Source organism: Triturus cristatus, chromosome 2_1 (assembly GCF_964204655.1).
Source record: "Triturus cristatus chromosome 2_1, aTriCri1.1, whole genome shotgun sequence".
NCBI lineage: Eukaryota > Metazoa > Chordata > Amphibia > Caudata > Salamandridae > Triturus > Triturus cristatus.
Window position 1 is genome coordinate 771,488,254 of NC_140581.1, and position 13,160 is coordinate 771,501,413.

General features: G+C 47.7%; 1 protein-coding gene across 1 annotated transcript in view; it reads left to right on the forward strand.

Annotated features, from left to right (window-relative positions):
- The window catches only part of ADAMTS19 (ADAM metallopeptidase with thrombospondin type 1 motif 19), a 1,193,695-nt gene that overhangs the window by 599,828 nt on the left and 580,707 nt on the right, over positions 1 to 13,160 (forward strand). The window contains exon 9 of the mRNA XM_085632713.1: positions 2,671 to 2,811. Coding sequence (XP_085488839.1) covers positions 2,671 to 2,811 — 141 coding nt within the window. The remainder of the gene's footprint in view (positions 1 to 2,670; positions 2,812 to 13,160) is intronic.

The window sequence follows — 13,160 nt, forward strand, 5'->3', positions numbered from 1 at the left end:
AGGGCTGCTAATCTCATAAAATGTAGGCTTGTCTGTACTTTCTATTTTTAGATCGAGCCTGGGCAGCGCATGAGCTGCTCTGCAAGGCATGCTGTATGAGAGTATGGACTTCAAGCCCCGCCTACTCTCCGCCCATATTTGTCATTGGCTTGTGTCATTGTTCTTTGTGAATGCTGGCTTCTGATTTGTTAATAGGCTTGTTAGTCCCTCCTTAGTACCACCTTGCCTTCATTTGTAACCTCCCATGACGACTGGCCCTTTTAATTCGGTTGTTACATGGTACGTCTTATTTATTCTGTAAGCACTATTTTCTTTAATGAGTTTCGACATGCTTTCCTGCAACGCGCTTTCACTTTCCAAGCAGTTCGAGACAATGGCGGACGCTTCTTTGAAATGCAATAGGTCTCGTATTTACAAGAGTTTGAGCTATTGGCATTGTTAATGACAATGCCTTTCATTTATGTGTTAATTATCAAAACAGATAAATAAATGGAACTGCCATTTACAATGCCAATAGCTTAAACTCTTGCAAATGCGAGACCTATTGCATTGCAAATGCTTGTTTTCTCTTGCATGTTGGTCTGTGAATAGGTGTTCTTTTATTTTGCAAATGTGGTTATTGCATATTTTCTGAGCCCAAACTAAATTCCTGTAATCTGGTGTAATCTTGCATAACGCAGTAATTTCATATTACTCTTATTATGCAAAATTCTTGTAAATATTCTATTGTGCCACACTCCGTATTATGCACCTCTCATGGTAAAATCTTAGCGTCAGCACACAGGAACAAGGTGAACAACCAGAACGCAAGCAGCTTATTTTTCGTTGCACCTGTGTATTTTTTTTACCCAAAATGTAGCCACTTATCTGAGATGGACAAGACGATCCATTCCACACTAAAATATAGAATTGTCACATTTGCATTTTGCTTTATTATGTGTAAATTTGCTAAATGTTTCTAAAATTTCACATAATTACTTTATAGCATATTTAGCTCATCCCTATATTTCCTGTTCCACGTTTTAACTTAAATAAAGTTTATGTTTCCTATTGGCGTTAATTTCGCATTTCCTTTTTTCATTTTGTTTAGTTATCGTTGCAGTAAGAAATTTGCTTTATGCGTCATTTTGAATACATACTTATAGTTAGTTATATTTGAATTACGTTCTGACTGTATTTGTGAGGAAAAAGTAAATGTGGTTTAATTTCTACTCTGCAGCTAACTTTTGCAAGTGTGAATCTTAATTTAATAAGTTAAAATAGAATATGTATTACCAGCATTTCATTTATTTTTTCTCCTGTACTTGACTGTTTCTATTAACATCAATTAAACTTTTGTACCCTGATTCAACACTAGAGCTAAATTGCTTTAAATTAAGAAATTTGTATTATGACTTTTATCCATGGCATACATTTGTAGATAGTTTACTTTGATAGTTTTCTTGTCTCTATTTGCTCAATTGATTTAAGTATTTGGCTGCTCCTAGAGTCTTGCTCAAACCAAACATATTAAAATTGTTTCAGATCTTCAAACCAATTTTGCGTTTTGGGTATGAAATGTGTGATCAGAATTCTATGATGGCATATCTGAAAGATGTTTAAGTACCTGTTTGCTTAAAAAGTATTGCAGCTAGTGTCACAAAGTAGGCAGGAATTCCTGGAGGGTTTCTTGTGGTCATTATTGATTTTGGAATAAGTTTATTTAATCTACACAAAATTAAATTATTTCCTATATATATATATATATATATATAACTCCAATATAAAGCTACTGTAACTGTATGCACATTTACAAAAAGTCAGTCTTAGAGCAATCTCTTGCTTTCCTTATTCGTTCCAGTGAAGTTATCTTCATTGAGTGACTTGGCAGAATATGAATAAGTTTTAGGCAGGCCAGCCTAAAACCCATTTCAGCCTGAAAGCATTAAGGACCTAGTCACAATTTATGATTATGGAAAGTAGTAATAAAAGTGTAAAAATGCACAGAGGGTAAAATCCTTTTTATTTCTAATAGTTAGACATACATATATTCCCTGAATATTATAGCCTTATAGCCCGCCGTAGCGGGCTATACCGGCTATTAAAGGCCCGCTGCATCGTTAAAGGCCCGAGCCGAAGGCGAGGGACTTTAACAAAGCAGAGGGACTTTAAAAGCCGTTATAGCCCTGCTACGAAGGGCTATAAGGCTATTAGAACATTCTGCCACTAGAGGGCAGAATGTTCTAACAAAACAAAGCCTTCAGGGAGCGCGAGGGGATTCAAATCCCCTCAGGCACCCCGAAGTCTTTGTTCACAGCCAGAGCTGTGAACAAAGACACATTGGAATGTTGGAGCTCCGGGCTTATACCAGCCATTATAAGCCCGGAGCGCTCCATTGTTTTCAATGGCGCTTCCAACATCCAATGTTCTAATACCATTGAAGATGTTTTGGGGCCGATTCATAAACGCATGTTGATTCCCAATACCCCAAATCTCATGCTTTAGAATAAGAAAAACAATACTTAAAAGACAGAGTCATACTATATATTGGATCATCTCAAAATATATAGAATCAGCATCTTGCTGTTGTTATAGTTTCAGCCTTTGCTCCTAGATCAAACTGTGTGCTCGTTTGTGACCCGATAACATCCATGATCCATGTTGTAATGTTCTCCATCTTTATCATTTTAGCATGGGCATCAATCATGACAATGACAATCCCTCCTGCGCTGATGGTCTTCACATCATGTCTGGAGAATGGATAAAAGGACAAAACCTTGGAGATGTTTCCTGGTCCCGCTGCAGCAGAGAAGATCTTGAGAGATTTCTTAGGTAAAAAGCTACGAAATCAATGCTTTGCCTGCTAGGAAACGGATGGGACCCATTTTTCAGGACAGGTTCACAGGCAACCATAACAGAGAACACATAAGCAAGAAAGCCTGATATCGAAAGCTTTGTGGCTAGCAATAGCAATGATAAAACACAACTTTTTTAAAAATATACTTCCCATGTTCTAGACAGCAACAATTGAGGGTTTCTCATCTGATGCAATAAGTTTTTTTCTGTTATAAATGTGCACTGCAGTTCTTCTGGAAAGATATAAACACAACACGTTTTGCACTTGACACTGATCATGCTTGCTATTACATCTTATTGTTTATTTTCATTTACCTAGTCATCTGATTACACTGCACTTTTGTTTTCAAATGTGTGACTCTGGGTACATTAATCCATTTGCGAAAACAGTGCCAACTACAATTAGAACAAGCATTGCTAAATTCAGTAAGTGTGGTTAAAAGCGGAAAGTGCCTCTTTCATGAAGAGTGGTTGAGTGTCTTACCAATCAATTTCAGGTATAGCCATACCTAATGGTATTGCCTGTGCTTTGCACTCCTACCCTGTTGTGTGGTAGGCACATCTGACTCCTAGAATACTGCCGAGGCCATTGTCTGGGGTAAATCAATGTTTATGTTTTTTTTATTTAAAATTCAATACAGTTATGGGAAAACTTGGTAGAAATCAATGTTCTGATTTGCTGAAATATTCGCAAAATCGCAGCCCATCGGGAGAAAATAACCCTGTGTTCACATGGAATTGCCGGTAGCATGCGATAGTCCGCCGAAAACGTGGCCAAAGTCCGCGATACAACCACCCCGACGGAGATAAAAACACAAACCACAACACCAGAAAACGTGCGATGAGCCCATTTGCGATGAGAAAAGCAGGGATAAGCACCGCCAGGACCGCGAAACACACGGCAGGCAGGAATTAGCACAACAAAAGCCAGAAAATGTAAGACAGACCAAACAGAAAACAACAGCCATCCACAATTGAGGCAACCCGAGCCAGCAGACAACCCCACCAAACCCAATGGCAACAAAATATTGTACATGGCAGGCCAACTTGGACAAGATGAATGCAGCCTGAGAGCGGAGGAGGACAATGGCAGAAAACCAGAACTCCAGCAATGATGCGAAAGGCACAAACAAGCAGAAACACACCAACAACAAGAAGGCAGCAATGCACAGCGGAGGTGGGAGTCCAGCACCACACCAGGAGCTGGATGACATGGAGGAAATGGTGTCCACCACATCAGTCTGGAGATGATGGCAGGACTCGGGGACTGGAAACTGCACCAAACAACAGACACAACAGCAACAGGGAGAGGAACCAGCACGGACTGGGGGACGGGGGGAGATGGGCACAATGGCACACATGCACAACTAAGCACAGCACAACTGCAGACAAACCATGCCCAAGAGTGACAACACCAACCAGGAGCACAAGTCACACAACCCGGCAATGTCACACCACTGAACAAGCACAGAAGTGAAGACCACACCGCCTGAAAGGGAGAAGGGTGAGCCAAATCAGAGCTGAAGGGACATCTCACACACAATGCAGCACACACACATAGGAAGCACAGCACCCCAAAATCCAACACAATGTGGTACAAACACCAACTTGTGCACAATCAAACACAGGACACAAGTGCACCTGCCTGTGGCCGGTAAACGGCCATACGCATCTGGCAAAGCACGAAACAGGGACATGATAATACACAAGTACAAACACACAGTTCTGATGGGGTAGCAATGCACGTATGGCAGGGAGCCAGAGAGTCCATGACACAAACATTGTCATACAATTCAAGACACAACACAGTTGGAGAGAAGTGAAAGTGCGGAAACTTTATCAACAAGTGCGAGTCAGTACGACCAAGAGAAGTGCCACGATATGCAGACTAATGCAGCAGCATGTTTGAATGAGGAACATAGGAAAGCGCCCATGTCCACCTCGGGGGAGTCCCTCACCAACACAAGTCAGTGCCAACCCGCGTTGGTTGTCCGTGCCTGAAACATGAGTCCTGGCCACTGCAGCCATGTCCACTGTCGTCTCGGAACATGTGACCATATCCACAACATGCAACCATGTGTCGGGACAAGTACAATGGCTCACATCCAGTTGTGGGTGCAGGTACCTTGACACTCGTCCATGAACGCAAGTACAGCTGCGTAGGCCAACATCTCCAATGAGCGATCGTCGTCCACCACATCTGACATGTCGTCGACGTAATCCATCAACTGACCCAGACAGATGTGCTGACTCCAACCACTGGACCCAATGTGCACCCAATTGGGTAGTGGCTCAATGTGCTCACTGCACATGATGACTCGTGCAATCTCCCAGGTCCAGTTTCCAGCCTGCATGCCAAACATCCATGCATGCCATAAGCGGTCATCCTGGTAACACTCCTGGTCGTGGGCCAACAGGGAGCGCACACAGACGTCATAATCCAGGTCAGCTACCATTATGTTGGAGTGGCAGACATCCATGGACCACTCCAATATGCACGAGCGGCAATGCAACACAAGCTGCACGCAGGTGATGTGCGCAAGGTGGAAGCTCAGTCGGTAACTGATTTGCAGCACTGCCAACGGCAGTGCCCCCAGTACATGCAGCAGACGTGCACGGTACAGCTCCACGTGACTGGAGTCGAGCATGTGTCTGGGATGGTCTGCCATTGCATCAGTGGCTCTGCTTGAAGCAGCACTGGCTTGCCCTGAGACAGTCCTGTGGATGAAATGGCACAGCTCGGTGCATTGAGCAGTGTCTGTGTGCAATGGGTGCAGGCCTTGGGTGGGGTGGGAGTACGTGTGAAGGCCATTTCACGCACGCCAACTTCGACCAAGGACTACTGCGTGTGGGATGTGTACACGTTGATCGCACGACAGGCAGTGCATATTGTGGGAGTCGCAAGCAAATGCTATCGTATCTGTCAGGGGGTGTTGGGCACATGCAAGTTCCTGCTCAGAGCTGCAGATGTGCTACCGCCTGATGGTACAGACAAAGGACCTTTCATCCTTACAGTAACTTCACCAGCTGCATGCATACAGGAGACATACAGATGCTGGTCGTGGGTGTGGTGGGACGTCTGCGACCCTGGGAATCATGGATGATATGCCCAGCATGATGCACATGAGCGGACTCACTGTGTGTCACGTTTCCACACAGCTGCTCCTCCCTGCCACGGGCACCCACACTTGTGTGCGCTGCATGGTTGCATCACATGCACTCCTACGGGACACCATTATGATGCCTGTCCGCGCATGTCCAGCACCATGCCAACAACACCGCAACGCTGGCCTTCAAAGGTGTTCGCCCACTTGGGTGTAGGCCAATGGTCCGGACAGGGCAGACACAGGTGTCAGCCCATGGCTGGCTGGGATTGCGCTGCAAATGAGGCCAGGAAACAGACTCATGCATCCGCAAGACTGATACACATCACACCTGGCATGCATGTGCCAAGACCCCGAGCATTCTTGCGCTCCTACATGTCCCCGTACCTGCGGGCCCGCCCTCCTGGTGCATGCCACATTGCAACATCGTGTACTGTGGCCCTGGTGGTGACAACACCCCAAAACAGAGACACACTTACTGCACTTCCTGCACCGGGCCAGGTCCGGACAACGCCCTGCACCCCCTGCCGAACCAGCACACGCAGCCTGTGTATGTAGGGGGGCAGGTGTGGGGCTACATGTCCAGGGTCACTACCAACACTGAAGTGACATGGCCACGTCTGCAGAAGACAGCACACTGTGATGTTGCAGGGCCTGTGCCCATCATGCTGACACAATGAACACATGGATCCACTTGCTTAGATGGTGAAAATGGCTACAGGCATGTGCGCACGGCAACATTTATTGTCAGGCACACTTACCAAGTGACACCTGTGTTGGATGCGTGTGGGGTGTGTGCACACCAGCCAGCAAGGGCTGCCTGGTGCAGTCAGAAATCGACGATAGTGTACATCGTAAAGGCCACAACCTTTCAACCATACAGGCCCCATGATTTGTGCTGCACAGAGTTAGTAGCCCCGGATGCACAGCGTCCTGCACGGGCCTACTGCCACGGGCCGCTGACTTGCGGTGCACTGGGGCAGGGTCACGGGTGCAGAGCAGGTTCACGGGATGACAAGGGGTCTTGTTGCGGAGTGTCTCGATGGACAGTGGAAGGTGTACTCCCAGGGCAGGATGCAGAGGGCAGGCCCACGCTGATACAGCCATTATGGTCGAGATGAATGGAACAGACACATGTCGGACACCAAGTCCGGTCCAGCCAGAAGAAGATGCAGAAAACCACCAGGCCATGGGCTCTGATGCCACCAAGGTCCAAGCAGATGGTGCCAATGACTCATTGCGCACAGAGTTAGTGGCATCAGTGCTGTTAGGGGATGTCGCCTGCAATGAGGCATGTTCAATGGTGTGGATTCCTCCACATCTTACCCAAAACACAGTTCCACATGTGTGACCTACTGGACCGCTGTGTAGGCCTGAGGCAGCGGTCAGCATGGGCCATTCACCGAGTGTCGCGGGCATAGGTTGGATGGCCCCACCGGCCTGCGTATTTCAGGTTCAGTGGCACCACGGGACGCGGACTTGCGATGAATAGGGTTGATGGCACCAGGTCAGTTGTTGATAGTGTCTGGTCACCTCCGAGAGTGTGACACGGCTTTTGTCCAGACTGAGCCGCATCTTCCTCTTCCTCCTCTCCGTGCGACCACTAATGTGGACTCTGCCATTCGTGATTCGCGACTAGGTGCTGGATGTGGAACATACTGGTCTGCAGGGTAGTCCTGGTCCCTCATCCACGTGTCGCCAGCTGGCATTAAACATGGTTAGTGGCACCACGTGTTACCAGGTGGTGTTGAACAGGGTTAGTGGTACCACGTGTCACCGGCTGACTTTGAACAGGGTTAGTGGCACCACGTGTTGCAAGATGCCCATATGGAACTATGCCTCACTGATCGGGGGGGTCTGGTGCTGTGGCCGAATCCCACTGAATATTTAAAAAAAACAAAGGGCTGGTTTTCGTGCTTAATTTAATTAGGCCCCTGCGTAGGCCAGGTCCTAGCGGCAATTAGAAATAATAATCTGGAGGCCTACACGGCCACCTGCCGCTCCAGGGACTGCCACCTTCCTTGGGCTAATTGATTAAATTGCAGGGGAGCACACGGGTCCACCGCAGCCCCAGGAACTGTCACCTCCCCGGGGCTATAGTTTAATTAAAATGTATGGAGGGCTGCAGCCACCCCACACAGCCACGGGGACTGCCACCTTCCAGGCTAATATACTGGAGTCCAGTGAAGCCATGTGCACTCCGGCTGCCCGCCACCTCCCTAGGGCTATAGTAAATGAAAATGCATAGGATGGTCCAGCCCCCCATGCAGCCCCAGATATCCACAACCTCCCCAGGGCTTATATACTGAATAGCAGGGTGGGTTATGCCGTCTCCAGTAGCCCCATGGACCACCACCTTCCTGGGGCATAAATGAAGCAATGATGGGGGTCCGTTGCTGACCCCCGGCCCCAGGAAACACCACCTCCCCAGGGCTATACAGATAATGTAAGGGGGGCACGGCCCTAATCCAGGAGCCCACACACGGGACATTGCAGTTTGCTTGGTGGAAGCACTACTCTCATAGCATAGCCAGGGCCATAACAAACTCTGCTCTGCTTCATGGAAGTGAGAGCAGTAAAAATGTTTGCAGCTCCCTATGTCAGGCAGGGACCGTGGAGACCCTGAGGCTCCCCCACGGTCCCCAACAAGAGACCATGCCCCGGGTAATGGAGTTCCCGGGGCAATATCAGTCTAGGGAGGGGGCCGCACTGGCGCCTTCATTTAAAAAAAAAGATGAAGGCCCTTTCCTGGGGATGGGGTCCCAGGGGCCAAAATAGGCCTGGAGAAGGGGGTACGTGGCCGCCTCCTTTTTTAACAAATAAATAATGGCCTGCCCTGAGGGATGGGGTCCCCGGGTCCGAAATAGGCCTGAGAAGGGGGACCGCAATGCCCTCTTCTCTTTAAAAATAAATAAATAAAGGGCAGGCCCCGGGGGATGGGGTCCCTGGGGCCAAAATTGTCCTAGGGAAGGAGGGCCTCACAGCCCCCCTTTCTTTCTTTTTTTTTCTTAAGAAGGAAAAGGCCGGGCCCCAACAAGTCGCCGAAGTCCACACCCCCTTTACCACCACTCTGCAGTGGTAGTTGAGGAATTAAAACCCCTTGAATGCTGATCGTCTTCGGGGGCCAACAAGCCCTCTTGTCACCTCCAGTAAGTCTCAGGCAGCAGGATTGGTGAGAGGGCTTGAAGGCCACGCCCCCTTTCCCTATTCTTTATCACTCTACAAACGCGCCTCTTGGAGTTCTTCTGGTTGGGTAATGAATTCCACTTTACTCCTGAGGGCATCAGGACTAAAGTGAGCTATTTCCCCCAACCAGTTGTTCCCTAGGTGGTGTGTTTGCAGAGTGACGGAGAAAAGGGGCATGGCCTTTGACCACCTCTCAGCATTCCAGCTGTGTGGGTCTCACTGGAGGTAATAGGAGGGCTAGTTGGTCCCCAAGAACCTTCAAGAGCCATTGGGACTTATCCCTCAACTAAAACTGCGCCAGGAGGCACATTTGCAGAGTGGTGGAGAAGTGGGGCGTGGCCACCAAAAACATCTCAGCAAACCCACTGTGTGGGACTTGCTGGAGGAAACAGGAGGGGTAGTTGACCGTCAAGGAACCTCAATTGACAAAGGGAATTCACCTCACCTAGAAGTAGTGCGCCTGGAGGCGCATTTGCAGACTGGTGGAGAAAGGGGAAGTGCCTTGCTATCAGATCTCATAAATCCTGCTGTATGGAACTTAATGAAGGTAATAAGAGCAGTAGTTGGCCCCCAAGGACTTCTTTGGGGGCCACCTGCCACTCCTGTTACCTCCAGTAAGTCCCATACAGCAGGAGTGCAGAGAAGTTGTCAGAGGCCACGCTCCCTTTCTCCACTACTCTGCAAACGTGTCTCCCGGTGAACTAGAAGTTGTGCCACGAAGTCCCCTTGGCTCTAGAGGGACCTTGGGGGCTAAGATGCCCTCCTGGTACCTCATGTAAGTCCTACATAGTAGAATTCCTGAGAGCTGGTCGGAGGCCTTGCCCCTTTTTTCCACCACAAACAAAGGTTACAGAGACGTTATAGTTATGGTCAGATTTTACTCATACAAAACCAGAGAAATTAAATCGTTATAGTTTATGACCTCACATATTACATCACTCATGACATGATCAGCAACATCACTGATGACATCTCAAATGACATCACGGATGACAGCTCAAATGGCATCACTCATGATATCACAAAATCAGTAAAAATAATGGGTTAGGCCCTGGGGGATGGGGTCCGCATGGCTCAAAAAATACTAAAAAAGGGGGGCCACACAGCCCCCTTCTAAAAATACAAAAAGAAAAGAAAAGCCGTCATCTCGCCGGAGACACGCCCCCTTCCTGCACCACTCTGCAAACGCGCCACCTGGCACGTCCTGGGTTGGGAGATTAAGTCCCCTTGAATGCTAAGGGTCCTTGAGGGCCAACTAGCCCACCAGGTACCTGCAGTAAGCCCCACACAGTGGATTTGCTGAAAGGGGGTCCAAGACATTGCCCCTTTTCACACCACTCTGCAAATGCGCATGTTGGCACACTGCTGGTGGGGTGATGAGGTCGTCTTGTGTCCTGAGGACCTCAGGACTGAAGTGGACTTCATCCCTCGAGCAGTGGTGCCAAAAGGGGACATGGCCTCGGACCACTACTAGCAATCCAGCTATGTGGAGCTCACTGGAGATAACAGGAGGGCTAGTTGGCCCCCAGTCAACCTCAGGAGGCCATGGGACTTCATCCCCCAAACAAGAGCGTACCAGGAGGGATGTTTGCAGAGTGATGGTCAAAGGAAGTGTGGACTGTGTCCACCTTTCAACAATCCTACTGTGTGGGGCTTACTGGAGTTAACAGGTAGGCTAGTGGGCCCCTAACCACCCCCAGCAGCGAAGGTGGACTTTAATCCCCATCAAAGAGCACACCAGGGAGCGCGTTTGTAGACTGGTGGGCAAAGGGGGCGTGGCCTGTTATAAGAACTTACTAATGCTGCTGTGTGGGACTCACAGGAGGTAATAGCAGGGGTAGTTGGCCTCCAAGGTTGTCCTTGTGGGCCAACTACCCCTCCTGTTACCTCCAGTAAGTCCCACACAGTGGGTTTGCTAAGAGGTCTTCGGAGGCCATGCCCCCCTTTCTCCACCACTCTGCAAACACGCCTCCTGGCACACTACAGGTTGGGGGATGAAGGGCACTTTCCCCTGAGGGACTTTGGGGGCAAGAAGCCCTCCTGGTATCTCCTGTAAGTCCTACGCAGTGGAATTCCTGAGTGGTGGTTGGACGCCAAGCCCCCTTTCTCCACCTCTCTGCAAATACGACTACTAGTTAAAGAAACATTTGCAATGTAATAGGTTCTGCATTTGCGGAAGTTAGAGCTATTGGCGTTGAAAATTTAAAAGTATTTTATTCATGTTTCTTTGAGTGGAGTGGGTGTAGGTTGTGTGTAATGGAATTATGTGATATGTTGTGCAGTGAAATTATGTGGATAGAAAGTATGTGGTATTTAGTGTATAGGAATTATGTAGAGTAGGATTATGTGTTATGGAGAGTAATTGTGCGGTATGATAGTCTTTGTTGTGGAGTAGTAACCTCAGATTTAGTCTTCCTTGTTTCCATAGAATCTAAACTATTAACTCAATGAGACAAAAAAAGAAGGAACCACTGAGGAGTACTTCTGGACCTAGTCAGAGGTATGAGCAGGGCCACTAGAATTATGTGACCGTTCGACTGCACCGATTTTCGCATAATTATACATTTTCCAAATTTGCCACATAACCGATCATCTGCTGCATAATCTGCAGATTTCAACAAAAAAAACCTTGTTTCTACCTCAAACAGCTCAAAGTTACCAAAAATGCAGCGACAAGTGTTACAGCATGGTGGAAGGCCCTTTGCAAACCTGGAATGGTCACCTGTTACTTACTGCTAAGTGAGGCTGTTAAATTGGTAGCAATGGTGCGCAAGTCTTGCTTCTTTCTGCGCCTCTCTTGATTCTTTCTGAATTTCTGTTGCTTCTTTCTGTACCTTTCTTTCTTTTTCTGCACTTCTTTTGCCTCATTCTGCTCATCTCTTCTACTTTCTGCACCTCACTTGCTTCTTTCTGCACCTCTCTTGCTTCTTTCTACACCCTTCTTCCCTTTATTGCATCCATATTACCTCTTTCTGCAGTCCTCTTGCCATTTTCTGCACCTCTCTTGCCTCTTTCTGTACCTCACCTGCCTCTTTCTGTACTTCTCTTGCTTCTTTCTACACCTCTCTTGCTTCTTTCAGCAATTCTCTTGCCTCTTTTTGCACTTCTCTTTCTTGTTTCTGCACCTCTCTTGCATCTTCCTGCACCTCTGTTGCCTCTTTCTACACCCCTCTTGCCTTATTTGCACTTCTCTTGCTTGTTTCTGTACCTCTCTTGCGTCTTCCTACACCTATGTTGCCTCTTTTTGCATCTCACTTTCTTCTTTCTGCACCCCTGTTCCCTCTTTCTGCACCTGTCCTGCCTGTTTCTGCACCTCTCTTGCCTCTTTCTGTACATTGGTTGCTTCTTTCTGCACTTCTCTTGCTTCTTTCAGCAATTCTCTTGTCTCTTTTTGCACTTCTCTTGCTTGTTTCTGTACCTCTCTTGCGTCTTTGAGCACCTCTGTAGCTTCTTTCTACACTTCTCGTCCTTCTTTCTGCACCCTTCCTGCCTCTTTCTGTATCCCTATTGCCTCTTTGTGCACCTCTCATACCTCTTTCTGCACCCCTCTTGCCTCTTTGTGCACCTCTCATACCTCTTTCTGCACCTCTTTTGCAAATTTCTGCATCCCTCTTACCTATGTCTTCACCTCTCTTGCTTCTCTCTGCATTCCTCTTGCTTCTTTCTGCACTGATCTTGTTTCTTTCTGCACCTATCTTGTAAATTTCTGTATCCCTCTTACCTCTTTCTACACCCCTGTTACCTCTTTCTGCACCTTTCTTGCCTGTTTTGGCACCTCTCTTGCCTCTTTTGTCACCTCTGTTGCTTCTTTCTGCACTTCTCTTGCTTCTTTATGCACCCCTCTTGCTTCTTTCTATACCCCTGTTGCCCTTGTGCATCTCTCCTGCCTCTTTCTGTACCTCTCTTGCCTTTTTCTGCAGTTCTCTTGCTTCTTTCTGCACCTCTTTTGCTTCATTCTGCACTTTTCTTGCCTCTTTCTGTATCCCTCTTGCCTCGTTCTGCACCTCTGTTGGCTCTTTCTGCCCTGTTCTTGCT